Source organism: Bos mutus, chromosome 25, assembly GCF_027580195.1.
Source record: "Bos mutus isolate GX-2022 chromosome 25, NWIPB_WYAK_1.1, whole genome shotgun sequence".
Taxonomy (NCBI): Eukaryota; Metazoa; Chordata; class Mammalia; order Artiodactyla; family Bovidae; genus Bos; species Bos mutus.
The window spans coordinates 13,652,705-13,674,411 of NC_091641.1; the positions used below are offsets into that span (position 1 = coordinate 13,652,705).

The 21,707-nt window shown below is 41.0% G+C and overlaps 1 protein-coding gene across 5 annotated transcripts in view; it reads right to left on the reverse strand.

The window, feature by feature from the left end:
* Positions 1-21,707, reverse strand: part of LOC102274921 (S-adenosyl-L-methionine-dependent tRNA 4-demethylwyosine synthase TYW1) — a 148,277-nt gene that overhangs the window by 91,002 nt on the left and 35,568 nt on the right. For all 5 annotated transcript variants that reach the window (XM_070362110.1, XM_005889876.3, XM_070362111.1 and 2 more), the window contains 2 exons: positions 13,045-13,163; positions 7,770-7,879 (listed from right to left, as the gene is read on the reverse strand). In XM_070362110.1, the coding sequence (XP_070218211.1) occupies positions 7,770-7,879; positions 13,045-13,163 (229 nt within the window). The remainder of the gene's footprint in view (positions 1-7,769; positions 7,880-13,044; positions 13,164-21,707) is intronic.

Sequence of the window (21,707 nt, forward strand, 5' to 3'; positions counted from 1 at the left end):
TTTCCAGGCAAGGATACTGGAGTGGGTTGCCATTTCCTTCTCCAGGGGATCTTCCCGACCCAGGGATCAAACCCGGGTCTCCTAAACTGCAGGCAGATCCTTTACTGACTGAGCTACAAGGGAAGCCCCAAAAGCTGGAAACTCAGAGGCAAAAACAATACCGACAACAAGACTCATCCCATACAAAAATCAGATCATAGAATGACTGGACCAGACCCAGGGGAGGGAGTCGGTGATCAACACGTGGCGGGAAAGCACCCAAAGAAACAAAGGACTCCACAGCAGAGTGATGGGAAACATCAGTGAGTTAAGAGTGCCGTCTAAGGAAAGGCAGGAGTGGAAAAACTTAACAAACTAAGAAGGAAACGGCTACAAACCTTTGAAAATTGCCTGTAACTTCCAACTTATGACTCCTATTTCCTAAATTTCTGTTGAAATCTGAAATTCATATTCCTCCAGATATAATGCTATTAAAACGGAGATGAAGTTACCATTCAAACTCCCAACCCCCGCCAACATCAAATTAATCTGTAATATACCTAAACACTTCCCGGGTGGCGCTAATGGTAAAGAACCCACCTGCCAACACTGGAGATGTGACAGACTCAGGTTCGATCTCTGGGTCGCGAAGATCCCCAAAGAGGAAATGGCAACCCACACCCGTACTCTTGCCTGGAGAATCTCATGGCTACAATCCATTGAGTCACAAAAAGTCAGACACGACCGAAGCACAGCACATACCTAAACTATAGCACTACCAAGTCCATTTCAATATCACCTAATCAAATTCAATTTTTTTTTCCTGTAGGAAAATGTATCCCAAGTTCCAACTGAGGAAACCAGAAACACACTTTTACTTTTGGCTTTTTGTTTTGTTTTTCTTTTTTGTAAGCCACAAGGGGACACAGGGTAATAACAACAGGGCTTTAACAGGGAAATTCTAAAATGGATGTGGAAGAAGAGAAAGCAGAACTAGTTTCCTGTAGGGCATCTGTGAGTAATTCTACATTTGAGATTAAGCCACTTCTCCATGCCAGTCTCTACTAAGGAATTCTGATTTGGGGAAGACAGAGAAGAGACTCTCCACCAGGGGCTAAAATGAAATCTAAGTGCCACTCCTGCATCTTTAGCACCCAGAACTGGAATGTGTGTCAGAGCATCACCCAGGGGGCGGTACTCAGTTCAGAAGAGGTAGAGTGACTTCATTAGCCTTGCCATCCTTACTCTGAAACTGACTATCCAGAAAGGACAGTCATCTGTTTCATTAATATTTACACCCTTAGAGATCTCTTCAAGAAAATTAGAGATACCAAGGGACCATTTCATGCAAAGATGGGCTCCATAAAGGACAGAAATGGTATGGACCTAACAGAAGCAGAAGATATTAAGAAGAGGTGACAAGAATACACAGAAGAACTAAACAAAAAAGATCTTCATGACCCAGATAACCCAGGTGTGATCACTCACCTAGAGCCAGACATCCTGGAACGCAAAGTCAAGTGGGCCACAGGAAGCATCACTACGAACAAAGCCAGTGGAGGTGATGGAATTCCAGTTGAGCTATTTCAAATCCTAAAAGATGATGCTGTGAAAGTGCTGCACTCCATAAGCCCGCATATTTGGAAAACTCAGCAGTGGCCACAGGACTGAAAAAGGACAGTTTTCATTGCAATCCCAAAGAAAGGAAATGCCAAAGAATGCTCAAACTACCACACAATTGCACTCATCTCACACACTAGCAAAGCAATGCTCAAAATTCCCTAAGCCAGGCTTCAACAGTACATGAACCATGAACTTCCAGATGTTCAAGCTGGATTTAGAAAAGGCAGAGGAACCAGAGATCAAATTGCCAACATCCATTGGATCATTGAAAAAGCAAGAGAATTCCAGAAAAACATCTACTTCTGCTTTATTGACCATGCCAAAGCCTTTCACTGTGTGGATCATAACAAACTGTGAAAAATTCTGAAAGAGACGGGAATACCAGACTACCTTCCTGCTTCCTGAGAAATCTGTATGCAGATCAAGAAGCAACAGTTAGAACTGCACATGGAACAACACCCTGGTTCCAAATCGGGAAAGAAGTACATCAAGGTTATATATTGTCACCCTGCTTATTTAACTTATATGTAGAGTACATCCTGGGAAATGCTGGATGAAGCATAAGCTGGAATCAAGATTGCCAGGAGAAATATCAATAACCTCAGAAATGCAGATGACACCACCCTTATGGCAGAAAGCGAAGAAGAAATAAAAAGCCTCTTGATGAAAGTGAAAGAGAATGAAAAAGTTGACTTAAAATTCAACATCCAAAAACTAAGATCATGGCATCTGGTCCCATCACTTCATGGCAAACAGATGGGGAAATAATGGAAACAGTAGCAGACTTTATTTTTGGGGGCTCCAAAATCACTGCAGATGGTGATTGCAGCCATGAAATTAAAAGACACTTACTCCTTGGAAGGAAAGTTATGACCAACCTAGATAGCATATTCAAAAGCAGAGACATTACTTTGCCAACAAAGGTCCATCTAGTCAAGGCTATGGTTTTTCCTGTGGTCATGTATGGATGTGAGAGTTGGACTGTGAAGAAAGCTGAGCACCGAAGAATTGATGCTTTTGAACTGTGGTATTGGAGAAGACTCTTTAGAGTCCCTTGGACTGCAAGGAGATCTAACCAGTCCATTCTAAAGGAGCTCAGTCTTGGGTGTTCTTTGGAAGGACTGATGCTAAAGCTGAAACTCCAATACTTTGGCCACCTCATGCGAAGAGTTGACTCATTGGAAAAGACTCTGATGCTGGGAGGGATTGGGGGCAGGAGGAGAAGGGGATGACAAAGGATGAGATGGCTGGATGGCATCACTGACTGGATGGACATGAGTTTGAGTGAACTCCGGGAGTTGGTGATGGACAGGGAGGCCTGGCGTGCTGCACTTCATGGGGTTGCAAAGAGTCGGACACGACTGAGCAACTGAACTGAACTGAAAGGTCCATCTAGTCAAAGCTATGTTTTTTTTCAGTAGTCATGTATGGGTGCGAGAGTTGGACTATAAAGAAAGCTGAGCACCAAAGAATCGATGCTTTTGAACTGTGGTGTTGGAGAAGACTCTTGAGAGTCCCTTGGACTGCAAGGAGACCCAACCAGTCCATCCTAAAGGAAATCAGTCCTGAATATTCATTGGAAGGACTGATGCTGAAGCTCCAATACTTTGGCCACCTGATGCAAAGAACTAACTCATTGGAAAAGACCCTGATGCTGGGAAAGACTGAAGGTAGGAGGAGAAGGGGACAATAGAGGATGAGATGGTTGGATGGCATCACCGACTCGATGGACATAAGTTTGAGTAAGCTCTGGGAGTTGGTGATGGACAGGGAAGCCTGGTGTGCTCCTGTCCGTGGGGTCACAAGGAGTCAGACATGACTGAATGACTAATCTGAACTCAACTTAGGGATGAATGAGAGATAGAACACAGCGATTTCACTGATTGAAGGAGGAATTCGGGTTCATTAAAAAAGAAAACTTTAGATTATAACCATTGATAAAAACTGAGTGAAGTTAGAAAATCTTACTGCCTAGCTGAATGCCCACAGTAAACAACCATCGATTTGAACATTTCAGATTACTTTCTGCCAAGAGCCAAAAAGATAGAAAACACATCTTCTAATACTATTGGTTTCACAGTAGGATTTGCTGCAGTTATTAAAATGAGACAGATTTTCAAAAAAGTAATTAAGCCCAGAATGAAGTAAGAAGCATTAACAAATAGTCACCACCATCTAAAAAACTGGAAACTAAAGGAGTTCTCATTCTTAGTGAAAATATAATGAATCAGAGCACCTTTAAGCCCATGTGCAGACCTGTCTACTGCCCACCACACCTTCAAAAATACACTTGTTTTCTACTACTGTAAAGAAAAACTGTTTTCAGTATTCTGAAGAGTGTCAGTGTACAAGTATCAACCAGTTCAAATTTGAAAACCTTTCGAGAAAATTTATTGTTGATTAAATAAAGAGATGTTTTGCTGACATGGTAACATTTTGTCAAGGCAATTCATTAAGGTATGCAAAAAGCATCCTTTGTGAGAACTACAAGGGCAAGGAAGATACTCTATAAAAGCTGTTTTTAAGGGTGAATGAATGGCAGCTGCTGTATTTCGGGGGTCACCCCCACCCTCTTAGGCATTCTCCCCCCTACTCAGGATTCACTTATTCACAGACATGCTCTGTTCTTTGTCCCTGCAATCCTGTATCTGTCCTTCCCCTGCAAGGCAATATATACACTTTAAAACGCTTTGTCTCTTATGCCACAGGTACCTGAAGACAAACCATCTGAGATGCCTACTGATTAAAGCAAGCACAAGGTTACCAACCAGGGACACCTTTCTGCACAGGACACACCATCCAACAGGCCAGGCAGACAACAAAGACTACGTGCTCGCTGAGCTCACCTAACATGTGTTATTAACGGGCAGAAAGGCGGCCTCATGATTTATTCATCTCTTATTTCCATTTAAAGTGCATTTACAAAAAGGCTCCTGTCAGAAAAATCACGATCAAAACTCAGGTTGTCACTCTGTATCAAGGACATCTCGGGATGGAAAAATGCATGTCTACTCCTCGGGGCTGCTTCCACCCATACAAACTGCCTGGCACACAATTTATTCAGGGAGCTTCCTAGATGTCCAGGAAACACACATCCTCGGCTATCACCCCATTATTTAAGGATTCAACTGCTTCTTTAAGCACCAAATAAAAACATACTGATTACATTAAAGAGGTTAAATTACTGGTGTTTGCCTGCTTCTGATATGACTGTCTAGGATGGCTAATTTTACGTGTCAACTTGGCTGGGCCATGGTGCCCAGTTTGGTCAAATGTTATTCTGGATGTTGGATGGTGAAGATGTCTTCCGGATGAAATTAACATTTAGGTCAGTGGACTTTGGGTAAAGCAGACTGCCCTTTATAATGCAGATGAGCCTCATCAAATCAACTGAAAGCCTTAAAGAACAAAGGCTGACAGCCCTCAAGCAAGAAGGAATTCTGCAAGCAGACAGCCTCTGGATTTGAACTGCAATTCTTCCTTAAATCTCTAGCATGCTGGTCCACTCCATCAGATTATTTTTATCTTTTTGATTGACCAAGCCTGTACAATTCCATGATCCAATTCTTTAAGCCAATCTCACTCTATCAATCTATCTCTCTCTTTCTTCCTCTAAACACACCCACACAGCATCCTGATGACTCTTTCTCTGGAGAATTCTGACTAGTAACTAAGTATCCAAAAGAAAGTAAGACTTTGTCTTGAAATATACTTAAAAGGCATATGGTTTATTTGAGGGTCATGATCAATAATATTAACGAAATCAACAAAGAGTCTAAGAAAAGCTAGTAAATTCCTGATGTGGAGACTTACTAGTTTTTTACTACACAGTTTCATTTAATTTTCCAAAAGGCTGGTAAGAGACACTGCTTTTTCCAAATAAGAAAATGACTTGTTTCCAAAAAAAAAAAATTCTTGAGACTAAAAACCAAGATGAAATGTTAAAATATTTATTAGCATCTCTGCAGATGTACAAGTTGGCACATACATATGTACATATATATGTATAGGGCAATTTTCCTTAGAAAACTCATAAAGATAATATAAATTTATAAATTACTTTTATAAAAATACCTTTATAAATTATTATTGCTCTTGAATCATTATTTGCATCACTTTCCCAATTTCTCCTAGGAAGTCAGAATAGTAGTAAGAAACACCATGGTAAAAAATAAGAAATAGATTTGGTCTTTGCTCTGGTTCCTGGCACAAAGCTCCTATAACCCCTGGGATTTCCTGAGTGGTGGGAGTACCTTCTGTCATTCATAAAGATCCCTTTCCCGACTTCCCTACTGGTCCAGCGGTTAAGACTCCATGCTTCAACTGCTGGGGACTCAGGGAACTAACATCCCATATGCCAGGCAGCACAGCCAAAAAATAAATAAGGAGCCCTTTTAAGTACACCTAAGTACATTTATGCAAATGGGGTGGCATAGGGTAGGACTCCTAAATGGCCTCAGGATGGGGCTGGTCACCATAAAGACCAAGTGTTCAAAGGATTAGAATTTTCAATCACACCCATGGACGGGTGAGAAAGGGAAAGGGAACTGACAAAATAAGCTCTATAAAAACCCTTGAACAAGATTTGATGTGCTTCTGGGTTGGTGGATGTATCCATGTGCTAGGAGGGTGGTGCACCCCAGTTCCATGGGGACAGAAGCTCCTGGCCTCAGGACCCTTCCAGACCGACCCTATACTTCTCCATCTGGCTGTTCACCTGTGGTCTCTATAATATCCTTTATACCAAACTGGTAAACATAAGTAGATGCTTCTCTGTTCTGCGAGCCACTCTAACAAACTAACAGAATCTGAGGAGTTCGTGGGAACTTCCGATTTACAGTTGATCAGAAACACAGGTAACATCCCAGGCTTTCCACTGGCATCTGAAGTGGGGTGCAATCTTACAGGACTGAACCCCTAACCTGTGGGTCTGCTGTTATCTCCAGACAGTGCCAGGATTGAATTACATTTGTTGAACACCCAGGCAGTGTCTACTGAGACCTGGAGAACTGCTTGGTGAAAGAAAAGCATCAGAAACAGTGTGATCTCAAGAAGCAGTAGTGACCTGGCAGAACAAACTTCTCTGCGTGAAAGGACTACCTGATCTTCAAAATGCTAATTACTGGGGTTTATAAAGACTCCCATTTACGATGCAAGAGTGCCGATGCCAAACCCACCTTGGCTGGAGTTCACCTTTTTTGTTGTATATGAAAGGAAAGGAGAATAAAGGAGACAGGACTGACAAGGGATGGGTGGAGACAAGAGACATGCACATTTAACAGGGAACCTAACACATTTCAGTCGATCACCTGCAATTGTCTTTAAAAAGCCATTATTTTATTGGGTTGGCCAAAAAGTTTGTTCAGGTTTTTCCTTAAGCTGCTATGGGAAAGCCCAAAGAACTTTTTGGCCAACCTAATACCAGTCCTCCATATCTATCTACAGTGGTGGGTCTCAAAGTATAGTTTCCAGTTCAACAACAGGGTTATCAGAAAATGTGTAAGTGATGTACATTCTAGCTCCCTCCCTCAGACTTTCTGAATCAATCCCTGGGGAAGGAGATTGGGAATCTCTATTTTAATGATCAATTCTGATGCACACTAAAGCTTAAGAACCAGCCATCTCCAGTAGAGTCAAATACCTTGAACTGTGAGACACAGCTAGATCAGGAAATTCTAGACACTGAGTAGCAGAATTCTATACATCACCGTGGATCATGTGGAGGAAATCTGATTAAAATTAACCCTCCTTTTTGTACAGCATTTATTCAAAAATGCCTTCCTAATACTATCTAACTGGTATTACTTATCACTTGAATGATCTAAAATTATCAGTCGAATCACAAGGTTGCTTTGTATCCAACACAGCACAATAGCAAAAGTTTTTAGGAGGAATGATGATACATTCCCAGCCAAAATTTACAAGCTGAATGCACTATATTAAAAATAGCTAAGCTCTGAATTAATTTTTTAGTTCCCCCATCATACGATATATATAAAGTTATCAGTGAAAACTACAAAGGCCAAAGTATATATAGTATTTCTACAAAGTTTTCGATTTCCTACACAAGAATTTGCCAGCAGGGACAACATTCTGCCAAAGGAGGCAATTCCTCTGCCAATTTAATTCAGGCTATTAGCATTCCTTTGTAGAGGGAAGATAAATACCTTTAAACTGCTTGATCATGTTCTGATGGTTTTCAATGGCTTCCTTCAAGATCATTTCAGGTTGGTCCATTTTCCACCGCCATTCAGTACCCACTGGATTGGTGTGGTGCCTAGGAAAAAGAGAGGCAAAAGTTCTTTAGAACTCTGTTAACTCTCAGCTAGTCACCCACTATGAGGGAGTCCATATAATTATAAAATCCAGGTTGGTTTTCTCCTAAAAGCTCAGCTATCTACAGCTATATTTCACAACTTATTTTGAGTCATGACATCTAGGACAGAAAGACAGATGGACAAGGGAACTGCTTGGCCAAGACTGAAGCTTAATCAGAACAATACAACATGTACCCCTCTCTCCCAGCCACACACCACCAGGCTAACAAGCATCCAGCAATGACCACCAGTACAATACTGTTTCAAGACTCTCTCCGAGAGGCAATGGGAAGACCTAAAGCTTAGGATGGATCAGACACGGAGGGAAAAACCTCCAGCAAACCCCAGGCAACACTCAAGGTATCTCTAAAGGACACCAGAAAGGAAAGGGATGCCAATTTCCACACGCAAAGAACATTCATCTCAGCCTCTCACAATGTTGGACTTCGAAAAAAAAAAAAATAAGAGGCATACAAAAAAGCAAGAAAACAATACATTTCCAAGAGACAAAGCAATCAATAGGACCAAACTCTTCTGACACAAGGGGTGAAAGTATCTGACAGGTTATATTTTTAGAACTATGATTACTGTACGTTACAAGTCCTAATAGAAAGAGGTAAACAACACGCAAGACCAAATGGGTAAATTCAGCACGGGGAGGAAAGTTATGATCAAATAGAAATACTAAACACGAAAAAAATAGGATTTCGACAGGCTCAACAGTAAACTACAACAGCTAAGGAAAGAGGTAAAAAAAAAAAACTTGGAGAGAACAAATTAAGCCAACTAAAACACACATAAAATTTTAAGTGGGGAAAAAAAAAGACACAGCATCCAAGAGCTGTGGGACAATTATCAAAAGGTCCAAAATATACATAATTGGAATCCCAGAGCCAAAATACAATAATTAAAATCCCAGAAGGGAAACACAAAATAAAGTAGAGAAAGATGTCGGAAAAATATGGCCAACAATTTCCCAAAGTTAATGAGAAACAATTAACCACAGATCCAAGAAGCTTGCAGAACAACCAGAATATTTAAAGACAGTGTAAAAATACAGTATCTAAGCTAATGAAAACAAAAGAAAATCAGAAAATCTTCAAGTAAGAGAAAAAGGGCACATTACTTAAGGACACAGATTGGTATTATTTCTGACAACTCATCAGAAAACAGCAAGCCAGACGACACTATAATGACACCTGAGAGAATGCTTAAAGGAAATAAACTTGTCAACTCAGAATTCTATACCCAGTGCAATTATCTCTCCAAAAATGGAGTAAGAAAGACTTTTGCAGACAAAAATCTGAGAGTTTTCCTTGTTGGCAAACCTATACTACAGAGTATATTAAAGGGAATCACTCAGGCAAAAGAAATAGACACCAGATAGTAACTTAAGATTACTCAAAGAAATGATGAGCGCTGAAAAAAGAAAAGAAAATATGGAAAGATAAAGTTTATTTTCCTTTTAATTACTCTAAAAACAACTGACAGTACAACTAAAACAGAGTACTGATATACTGTGTTCACAGCTTATATAAAAGTAAAATTTATGCCAACAGCAGCCCAAAAATATAATAGAAACAGCAAATATACTGTTGTGAAGCTCTTATGCTATACATTCCTAGACCACCGCACACATGACTTTTCAACCTCAGCACAGCTGACATTTTGAACTCAATAACTCTTTGCTGTGAAGGGCTGTCCTATATGTTACAGAGTGTTTAAGAGCATCCCTGGCCCCTGCCCACTAGACGCCAGCAGCACCTCCTTCCATTACAACAATCAAAAATGTCTCCAGACATGGTCAAATGCCCTAAGGTTCCCCTCGGGATGAAAAATAGAAATTTTGCCCCAGTTGAGAACCAATAATTTAACAGAATGTCTGAAAAGATATTTTTCAGTTTTTGTTTTTGTTTCTTCACTATATCCCTAGATAACTAGAAAAGGGAAACCATGTAAAAGAACTTATGATGGGATGATGATGATATTAGATTCTTTTTTTTAGGCCTTTTTTTAAATATTATCTGTCAATCAAAGTAGGTATAAGATAAAACAATAATGGCTGAGATTTGCATCGAAATAGTGAGAACTAGGGTAGGTAAATGGAACATGACTAGAAATGTGTTAACAAATGTACATAGAGATTCATTATACTATTCACTCTATTTTTGTTCAAAACATATCCATAATAAAAGTTAGAAGTACTCCCTAATATGATATGCTAAAAGGTTATATCACTTCTATGGGTTTTTGTCCCAAAATCCAAATATACCTAACTAATGCAAAGAAACAGAGAAGGCAGTGGCACCCCACTCCAGTACTTTTGCCTAGAAAATCCCATGGACGGAGAAGCCTGGTAGGCTGCAGTCCATGGGGTCGCTGAAGTTGGACACGACTGAGTGACTTCACTTTCACTTTTCACTTTCATGCATTGGAGAAGGAAATGGCAACCCACTCCAGTGTTCTTGCCTGGAGAATCCCAGGGACGGGGGAGCCTGGTGGGCTGCCATCTATGGGGTCGCACAGAGTCGGACACAACCGAAGCGACTTAGCAAGCAAGCAAGCAACGCAAAAAAATAGAGGAAAACAACACAATGGGAAAGACTAGAGATCTCTTCAAGAAAATTAGAGATACCAAGGGGACATTTCATGCAAAGATGGGCTCGATAAAGGACAGAAATGGTATGGACCTAACAGAAGCAGAAGATATTAAGAAGAGATGGCAAGAATACACAGAAGAACTGTACAAAAAAGATCTTCACGACCAAGATAATCACAATGGTGTGATCATTCACCTAGAGCCAGACATCCTGGACTGTGAAGTCAAGTGGGCCTTAGAAAGCATCACTACAAACAAAGCTAGTGGAGGTGATGGCATTCCAGTTGAGCTATTCCAAATCCTGAAAGATGATGCTGTGAAAGTGCTGCACTCAATATGCCAGCAAATTTGGAAAACTCAGCAGTGGGCACAGGACTGGAAAAGGTCAGTTTTCATTCCAATCCCAAAGAAAGGCAATGCCAAAGAATGCTCAAACTACCACACAATTGCACTCATCTCACACGCTGGTAAAGTAATGCTCAAAATTCTCCAAGCCAGACTTCAGCAATATGTGACCTGTGAACTACCAGATATTCAAGGTGGTTTTAGAAAAGGCAGAGGAACCAGAGATCAAATTGCCAACATCCACCTGACCATCGAAAAAGCAAGAGAGTTCCAGAAAAACATCTATTTCTGCTTTATTGACTATGCCAAAGCCTTTGACTGTGTGGATCACAATAAACTGTGGAAAATTCTGAAAGAAATGGGAATACCAGACCATCTGACCTGCCTCTTGAGAAATCTGTATGCAGGTCAGGAAGCAACAGTTAGAACTGGACATGGAACAACAGACTGGTTCCAAATAGGGAAAGGAGTACGTCAAGGCTGTATATTGTCACCCTGATTATTTAACTTATATGCAGAGTACATCATGAGAAACGCTGGGCTGGAAGAAGCACAAGCTGGAATCAAGATTGCCGGGAGAAATATCAATAACCTCAGATATGCAGATGACACCACCCTTATGGCAGAAAGTGAAGAGGAACTCAAAAGCCTCTTGATGAAAGTGAAAGAGGAGAGTGAAAAAGTTGGCTTAAAGCTCAACATTCAGAAAATGAAGATCATGGCATCTGGTCCCATCACTTCATGGGAAATAGATGGGGAAACAGTGGAAACTGTGTCAGACTTTATTTTTTTGGACTCCAAAATCACTGCAAATGGTGACTGCAGCTATGAAATTAAAAGACGCTTATTCCTTAGAAGAAAAGTTATGACCAACCTAGATAGCATATTCAAAAGCAGAGACATTACTTTGCCAACAAAGGTTCATCTAGTCAAGGCTATGGTTTTTCCTGTGGTCATGTATGGATGTGAGAGTTGGACTGTGAAGAAAGCTGAGCACCGAAGAATTGATGCTTTTGAACTGTGGTGTTGGAGAAGACTCTTGAGAGTCCCTTGGACTGCAAGGAGATCCAACCAGTCCATTCTAAAGGAGATCAGCCCTGGGATTTCTTTGGAAGGAATGATGCTAAAGCTGAAACTCCAGTACTTTGGCCACCTCATGCAAAGAGCTGACTCATTGGAAAAGACTCTGATGCTGGGAGGGATTGAGGGCAGGAGGAGAAGGGGATGACAGAGGATGAGATGGCTGGATGGCATCACCGACTCGATGGACGTGAGTCTCAAGTGAACTCCGGGAGTTGGTGATGGACAGGGAGGCCTGGCGTGCTGCGATTCATGGGGTCGCAAAGAGTTGGACACGACTGAGCGACTGAACTGAACTGAACTGAACTGAATACTCTTCAAAAGTGTAAAGGTCATTACAGACAAGGAAAGACTAAAGAACTGGAGATAACTAAAGAGACATCACACCTAAAACCTAAATTTGATGTAGGATCCTGAATTGAATCTAGTGGGAAAACCAATGAAAGTCAGTTTCCAATTTGATTAATAACACTGCATCAATGTTAATTTCTTGATTTTGATAGTTGTTCCATGGTTAAGTAAGGTCTGAACATTAAAAGAAGTTGGAAAATGTCTTTGGAAATCTTCTGTAAACTAAAATTGTTTCAAAATAAAAAGCTTATGTATATAAAATTCTAATGACGGAGAATGAGTCTTATATTTAAAAAATAAAAACAGGATATCAAACAGAAAGTAGAAAATGCTGTATTTTTAAAAATGAAAGACTTTGGGAGAAAAAGAACAGAAAGCAAATACTACAAAGCATTAAAAGTGTTTTCCCTGGATGCTTGAATTGTTGCTTTTCTTTATAATTTTTAATGGTTTTTAAAATTTTCTATGTAAGTCTAGATTACTTTTATGATTCAATGAAACTTTTTTTTAAAAAAAGGATGAAATAATGAGAACCTAAAATACAATCAACTGAATTAGCTACATAAACAGATATAGTGAGTTACAGAGAGCAGAGATTTTCGATCTAAACCAATCTATACCACTGAATAGCTAATGACACCACTATCAAAATAGGAAAGAGCAGGTTAACAGGATAATAAACTCCTAGGATTTTTCAGCCTCAGCACAACGTTACATATTTGATCACCATGGCCTTTCATTTTTACTTACCGCCAACAGAAGACACATTTATTTGCACATGCCAAGCTCGGGGTAGTTTCCATGCAACGATGGCTTTCAATGCCATAGAATGTATGTTTATAGCAACCTCCTCTCCCTCGGAGCATGGACTGTGAACATAAAAAACAAATGATAATTTGAACAAGATCCTCAAAGCAAGGAAACAAAATACCAGGGCATCATTTTAAAGAAGAAACCAAGTGTTTCAGGAGTATAAGTACCCCTTACCAGTTATCTGCATGAGACAGAAAACTAACATTATAGCATTAGATTGTTTTGATGGTGTTCGGATTTAGATAACGCTCTGGGTTTTCTAAACCCTAATGAAATAAACCTATGATTCATTAATTTTGAAAGCTCCACAGGGAGGACCATGGATACTTTCATTTTCAAATCCATTCACCTGCTTCAAATATTAGTACAATAATATATAATGCCAAAGGAGAAATAAGGCTCCCAGAAAAGGGGGAAGTAGCATTCACCTGAAAGAATTATCTCCATATTGAATAAGGAGGGTGAGTAAAGGAATGAAACCTGGAGCACATTCTATGTCAACCCAACAGTAGAATTTGAACATAGAGGGGAGTTGAGACTGTTGAGGGGACAAGCAGCATGTATACAAGAAATAGATTATTCCAGAAAAGAATACAATGCTATTGATAAAACCACTGTAAGAATGGCAACTTGAAGAAATACTGCAGATCAACTCAGGGTTGGGATCACAAGATACCATGGAGCTCCTTGTGGTAAGCATTAGAAAGATCCATCCAAGAACTCTGTTAGATGGGCTTGATTCAATAAAAAGTGAAACCTGTAAGGAGGTTATGCAAAAAAGGACCTGGTGACTTTGCTCTAACATTGGCGGAGGAAAGGCAAAGGGAACTGAAGAGGTATGGTCCCAATTAGAGGGACAAACGGGAAGTTGTCCAAGATAACTGAGATTTTGAGCTAAGTGACTGAAATATTATGGAATTAACAATAGGAACAATGAACGAGGAAACATAGCTGGCAAGCCTTTATACATATGGATCAGTGTACATTATATATCAGTGTAATGATATTACAGTGCTGCCCACATAAAATCTACCAGCTAACAAGCTGGTATGTTGGTTTATTTGGTCAACTATGTCAGTTGACCAAAAAGTCTTATCTTTTGTCCTGATAAAAGAGGTCCCCCTGTCCGTTTCACTTAATCCTTTCACTAAAAAAAAAAAAAAAAAGGAGTGAAGGGAAAATGCTGTTCAGGATAACTGTTTCTACAAACGCTCTTCCAAGTTCCCAAGAAAATATTCAAGAAGGCAAACAAAATATTCACATCTTCCAAAGTAGCCCTGAAAACTAAAATGTCCACCATATGTAAAAGTTACAGAGTAATTACCACTAAATATTATGGCAATAGAGAAACAAAGTTGAAGCCCTGTGTATTTCATTATTTACCAATCAGTTAATGTACTTTAAGCACACTGTGTGTTGAATGTACAATGACTAATAAGACAGAGCCCCTACCCACGGAGGGGCTAGTTGGAGGAAATGGCAAGCAAGCAAGAACCACTCTGCCAATCTTTATCATTTGATTGATATATTTAGGATATTTACATTTGAAGTAATTACTTAGGCACTAAAATAGCCTACCATTTTATTATTTGTTTCCTGAGTATTCCCTCTGATTCTCATTCCTGTTATTCTTTTGATTTCCTGCAGATTACTTAGACATTTTTAGGATTCCATCTTTATTTTTTATTTTTGATTTTATCTCTATGTACAGTGTTTGTGGGCTTTCCTCATAGCCCCTCCCTCAGAGCACAGTTGGTAAACAATCTGCCTGCAATGCTGGAGACTCAGGTTTGATTCCTGGGTTGGGAAGATCCCCTGGAGAAGGAAATGGCAACCCACTCTATTCTTGCCTGGAGAATCCTATGGACAGAGGAGCCTGGTGGGCTACAGTCCATGGGGTCGCAAGAGTCGGACACAACTGAGTGACTTTCACTGAGATAGTGTTTGTAGTGGTTGTTCTGAGTATAAAAATATACATACATGACCCACCAAGTCTACTAGTAAAAAAATTTTACCAGCTTCAAGTGAAATGTGGAAACACCACTTCCATTCAGATCCCTTTCATTTTCTCTTTTAAATTATATATCATTGTCCTGAGTATCACATGGTGTTAAAACTTTTGTTTCAGGACTTCCCTGGTGGCCCAGTGGCTAAGACTCCAAGCTCCCAGTGCAGGGGACCCAGGTCCGATCCCTGGTCAGGGAACCAGATCCCACATGCTACAACTAAAAATTTGCATGCCTCAACTAAAGGTTCTGTATGCTGCAATGAAGACTAAAGATTCCACCTGCCGCAACTAAGACTCAGTGTAGCCAAATAAAAATAAATAAATAAATTTTTAAATATTCTGCTTCAATCATCAAATATGATTATAAAAATTATGAGGAAAATGATCATAACTACTGTATGTACTCATATTTCTGGTCTTTTCATCATTCTGCTTTGCTTTCTCATGCTTTAAGAATCTTTCTTTCATCACTTCATTAGGTTTGAATAGCTTCTTTAACTGATCTTTAAGGCAGATTTGCTAGAAACAGACTCAGTTTTTTTTTAATCTGATAATGTGTTTAGTTAATCTTCATTTTGGAGGATAGTTTTGCCAGACACAGAAATCATGATTGACAGGTATTTTCTTTCAACGCTTGAACAACATGAGCCACTTCTCTCTGGCCTCCATGATTTCAAATGAGAGATCTGATGTCAAACTGATGTTAGTTCACTGTTTATCTGTAGCATTCAAGATCTTTTTCTTCTTTAGCTTTCAGATCATTAATTGTAAGGTTATCTTCATGTGGATTTCCTTGGTTCTATCCTATTTGGAGTTTATTCTCTCTGCTATTCAGGTTGGGTAAATTCTATTGACTTGCTCTGGTCACAAATCATTCTGTTAATTGGTAAGGTCCCTGGCTCTACCCTCTGTCATCTCCACTCTATTACTGCACCCATTCAGTGAGTTTTTACTTCTGCTACTGTATTTTTTCAACTGTATAATTCCCTCTTGGTTCCTTTTATAACTTGCATTTCTCTGCTGAGATTTTTTATTTTTTCATTTGTTTCAAGAGACTTTGTAAGTGACTGCTGAAGCATTTTTATGACAGCTGCTTTAAAATCCTTGTCAGATGACTCCACCATCTGATTCATCTGGTGTTGGTGTCAGTTCATTATCTTTTTTTGCTCAAGTTGTGATTTTCATGGTTCTTGGAATGACAGGTGATTTTTTTCACTGCATCCTAGACATTTTGTCTACTATGTTAGGAGGCTCTAAATTCTGTTTCATTCTTTCATTTTAGCAGCAGGCACTTGGTTTAGGTTGAGCTTGCAGGTCCTGGACTATTTTGTATGCTGTGGCTCCAATGGCAGTTTAATTTTCAGAGGCTTTGCAATGTAATTTTGCTTGGGCCCCACTGATCTCGGCCGGTACCATTAGAGGGGGTGAAAGAGGTTTCACATGGAGGAGGGGAATCTCAGGCCAGCAGGGTTCCCATACAGGCGGCTTATTTGGCAGAGTTGCTCTGGCCAAGGGGCCTGGGTAGCCCCAGTAACTCTGAATGGGAGAGGGGAGTCTCAGAACAAGAATAAAGAGGCTTGGCTTCCCTAGACAGGACACTTCTTGTGTAGAGGACTGCCACCCAACCACCATGCTATGTCTCAGTGAAGGAAAGGAGTCTTGGGCCCAGCAGGCACAGAGAACATGTCACAGGCCAGGTCGATTACTGCAGGAGTAAAGTGGTAAGAAGAGGGTCTCTCTCTTTTCATTTTTACTTGACCATCTGATATCTTTTACCAGGAGGGGGAAATTCATGGTCCAACAGGGAAGAAGAGCATTTGTCCCAGCTGCTTATTATTGGTGGGGCTCACCAGAATCTGTTAGAGGGACTCCATTGCATACCAGGGAAGAACAAACCTAACCGAGTGGGCTTCTGTTGCTAGATTTAAGGCTTAGTAAACACAGAGTCTGGGTAAAATTTCAGTCTTCCATTTTTGATAGGGGATGAAGAGTTCAATGCAGTGTTCAATATACTGCAGCCCATGGGCCAAAGTCAGGCTACTGCCTGTCTCTGTAGGTAAGGTTTTGTTGGAATACTGTCACCCACATTTGTTTACTGATATCTATGGTTGAAAGAGGAGAGTGAAAAAGTTGACTTAAAGCTCAACATTCAGAAAACGAAGATCATGGCATCTGGTCCCATCACTTCATGGGAAATAGATGGGGAAACAGTGGAAACAGTGTCAGACTTTATTTTTCTGGGCTCCAAAATCACTGCAGATGGTGACTGCAGCCATGAAATTAAAAGACGCTTACTCCTTGGAAGGAAAATTATGACCAACCTAGATAGCATGTTCAAAAGCAGAGACATTACTTTGCCAACAAAGGTCCATCTAGTCAAGGCTATGGTTTTTCCTGTGGTCATGTATGGATGTGAGAGTTGGACTATGAAGAAGGCTGAGCGCCAAAGAATTGATGCTTTTGAACTGTGGTTTTGGAGAAGACTCTTGAGAGTCCCTTGGACTGCAAGGAGATCCAACCAGTCCATTCTGAAGGAGATCAGCCCTGGGTGTTCTTTGGAAGGAATGATGTTAAAGCTGAAACTCCAGTACTTTGGCCACCTCATGGGAAGAGTTGACTCATTGGAAAAGACTCTGATGCTGGGAGGGATTGGGGGCAGGAAGAGAAGGGGACAACAGAGGATGAGATGGCTGGATGGCATCACTGACTCGATGGACGTGAGTTTGAGTGAACTCCGGGAGTTGGTGATAGACAGGGAGGCCTGGCGTGCTGTGATTCATGGAGTCGCAAAGAGTCGGACACGACTGAACGACTGAACTGAACTGATGGTTGCTTTGGGGCTACAATGGCATAGCTGAAAAGCTGCAACAAGATCATATGACCCACAAACCTTTAAAAGTCACCATCTGGCCCTTTAAGAAAAGGTTTGCTAACCCCTGATTTAGAGATTTATTCCATACTACAGAACAAAATAAATTCTAAACTGGTTAAGCAAACTGTTAAAAAAAAAAAAGTACAAACAGGAGGAGGACTTAGGGAGGACAGAGGAGCAAGAAGCATCAGGAATCTGTGTCCCGACCTGGTCATGAATCTCAATCTGCCTGTTGTTCCTTTGTCTTTGATCTGGGAGTCCTGGGTCCTCCACCAGCATCTATGAAACTCTACCAGGTGAATATGTTGGCTTGTAAGGAGGCTGAACAAGGAGACTCTCCACAGTTCTTGACAGTTAATACTAGCCCCTGGTCCCTTTGAGCTCCTCATGTCACAGAAACAAAAATTTTCTCAGGAACCAAGGGGGCCTCCAAGACATCTGTTTGTGCGTGTGTTCTCAGTCGTGTCTCACTCTTTGTGATCCCATGGATTGTAGCCCACCAAGCTCCTCTGTCTGTGGGATTTTTCAGGCAAGAATACTGGAACAGGTTGCCATTTCCTCCTCCAGGGGTTCTTCCCAACCCAGGGATCAAACTCATGTATCCTGTGTCTCCTGAATTGCAGGTGGATTCTTTACCCCTGAGCCACCTGCTGCTGCTGCTGCTGCTGCTGCTGCTAACTCGCTTCAGTCGTGTCTGACTCTGTGCGACCCCATATAAGGCAGCCCACCAGGGTCCCCCGTCCCTGGGTTTCTCCAGGCAAAAATCACTGGAGTGGGTTGCCATTTCCTTCTCCAATGCATGAAAGTGAAAAGTGGAAGTGAAGTCGCTCAGTCGTGTCTGACTCTTAGCGACCCCATAGACGGCAGCCTACCAGGCTCCTCTGCCCATGGGATTTTCCAGGCAAGAGTACTGGAGTGGGTTGCCATTTGGGAAGCCCTTAATATTCTCCCTTATAGTCGGAGAAGTTAAGAGAAGATTACAGGAGGAGCCATTAGTGGCTCAGACTCTTCACTGACAGAATCACTCCCCTTTGCAAAGAAGCATCATATTGAGATAGTGATACAGCACAAAGGAAATGTGGCCTGCCTCATGGAGGAAGGAAGTTAGAAATACCAACTATGACCAAGTGACCAAGTACAAATATGACCAGTTACAAATATACATACTGTCTTCCTTGCTTGGATATTACCTTTCCTCCCCTCCAACTATTTTATGTAAGACAGGTCAGTGGTGGTCAACCTTATAATGTCATCCTTAGGCAGAGGATCTCAAAAGAGAGTGAAGGGAGAGAATGAATACATCCTCCCTTGCATGAGTAATAATTACAACAGTTTAGGGAGAAGCAAATGTTTTGTTTTTATTATGGTTTAAAAATGTAAATACAGATAGAAGGGGGTGCACAGATGCTAAGCATCTAAAGAGGTGCTATTAATACTGAGTCCTGTGCCTCCCCTTATAAGTAGGGGCTAAGAAGCCCCAATACCATATTTCTAAGATTCCCTTGTCTGAGGGGTTCTGATTTAGACTCCACCAGTGAGAGGCACTTATGCCAAGACTTAGATGGCGAGAAAGGAAAAATCTTTATTCTTCGCTGGCAGCAGCTGGCAGACACAAGGGCGTACCACAAACACAGAGTCCGAAGCGGCTTCAAGCGAGCTCCTGGGACACATTCGCTTTAATGTTGCCAGCGTTTCAGGTCACTTCCAGCAGTGTCCTGCGAGCCCAGCACTTCTCGACTTTCTCCGAGCAAGGAGCAGTTCTCTCTGACCTTCATTACCCCAGGCCTTTCAATGGCTTTGTAAGCATTCAGTTAATTTACTTTATTAAATCTGTTCTTGTGAAAATACCCAGGGTGGTTTCTGTTTTCCTGACTGCGACAGATGGGGAGGATTCAGCCAGGTAGAAATCAGAGGTGGGAAGGGAGGCAGCACAGGATGTATGAAGGTTAAAACAGAAAACAAAGCTAATCAAGTAGATCAGAACCAAACTAGAGAGGTTCTTCCTCGGGTTTGGGGTTTTATATAATTCTGTCATCTGACAAATGTTTACTAAGTAATTACTACATGCTAGGCTCTGTTTTCAGTATTGGAAAGAAAAATGAAGACTCTTAGGTTAGGGAGGAGATGAGAAGGGAAAGAGGAGACAGTTAATAAGCAAGACCTAATTTGTTAAGTGCTAACAGTGTTATGGAGAAAATGCCATGGAGAAATTCCAAGCAGTGTCAGGGGACCAGGAGAAGGCTGTTATTTTAAAAAGGTGGTCAAGGGAGAGCCTTTCTGATAGACGCTCACTGAGCAGAGATCTCAGTGAGCAGACAAGAGACCAGAAAGCCAGGGAGGAGTCTGAGTTCAGTGTATTTGGGGAACAGCAAGAAGGCTAGTAAGGTGAGATGAAGCACAGAAGATCAGACCCTTGGAGGCCTCTGTAAGGACTCAGGGTTTGGTTCTGAGAGAGATTAGAACCCCTGGGAGTTCTGAGTCAAAGAGTTACATGATCTGAGGCATCCAACTGCTGCGCAGGGAACAGCAGTGGAGACGACTGAGTGGAATCAGGAACAGCAGTTAGGAGATCACTTACAATAATAAAAGGAACATATGATAGTGACTTGGATCCAGGCATAGCCGTACAAACGCTGAAAAGTAGTTATATTCTGGATATAGTTTGAAAAGATGTGCTCACGGAATAGACGTGGGAGGGTACAAAAGCAAACAAACAGAAAAACAACAGAAGAATAGAAATGACTCCCAGGGTTCTGGCCTGAGTAACTGAAAGGACAGTGTTGTCATAAATCGCTGGAGTGAAGACTGAGGAGAACAGATTTAGGGAATTCTGTTTCTGACACATTAAGTTTAAGATGCCTATTACACATCCCAATTGATACGTTGAGTAAGAAGTAATGAAGAGCTGCCATAAGGCTTCAGAGAACAGAATGGCTAAATGAGAAATGAACTTCAGAGATTAACCTGGTTAATGTCAGATAAATTGAGCAGGTAGAGGAGGGGATTCACTGGAGGTTAGAGGTAGAGGGGAAAAAAACCTAGCTGCAATGTTCAGGAGGACAACCTGAACTTCAAGGATGGCAATGAAAATGAATTAGGGCACAGGTTCTCAACGGGGTCCACACTATCTGGGGGTATTCTGGAAATTCCCTGAAATACTGTTGTTATCAAAATGGTTGGGAGGCACTACTGGCAATAAGTGAGGGGAGGGACAAGATTTTCACATCTCCTGTAATGTTTAAGATAGCCCTCCCCACCCACCCCACTCTCCCACACACACAAAGGGTCTTATTAGCCACTTCCTTTCAAATGACTCACTACACCTCTGTACTTGTGAAAAACCTGATTATAATCCTCCACGCTTAGATTCCAAGTTCATTTTACAGATAAAGTATTTTCTGAACACTCTACCGTACATTGAATTTTCCAGGAATGTAGCTACTATGGAAAATGAGGACAGAAAACACTTTCTTTGGTGCGAAGCTTTTGTAAGAAATTTCACCATTTTGAAAACCCACACCCGGAGAATAATGCTGCTTCTAGTATTTAAGTCCCTAACACAATACGTGCATCCCATGTTATATGTGTAGGGGTCACCTATAAAAACAATACAGAAGAGATTCGAGATGCTTTGGGTGGACTTGAAACCACATATTAAATTAACATATGAAATATTCAGACATGAAATACAGGACTCTCACAAATCAAAGTTGTTTAAGA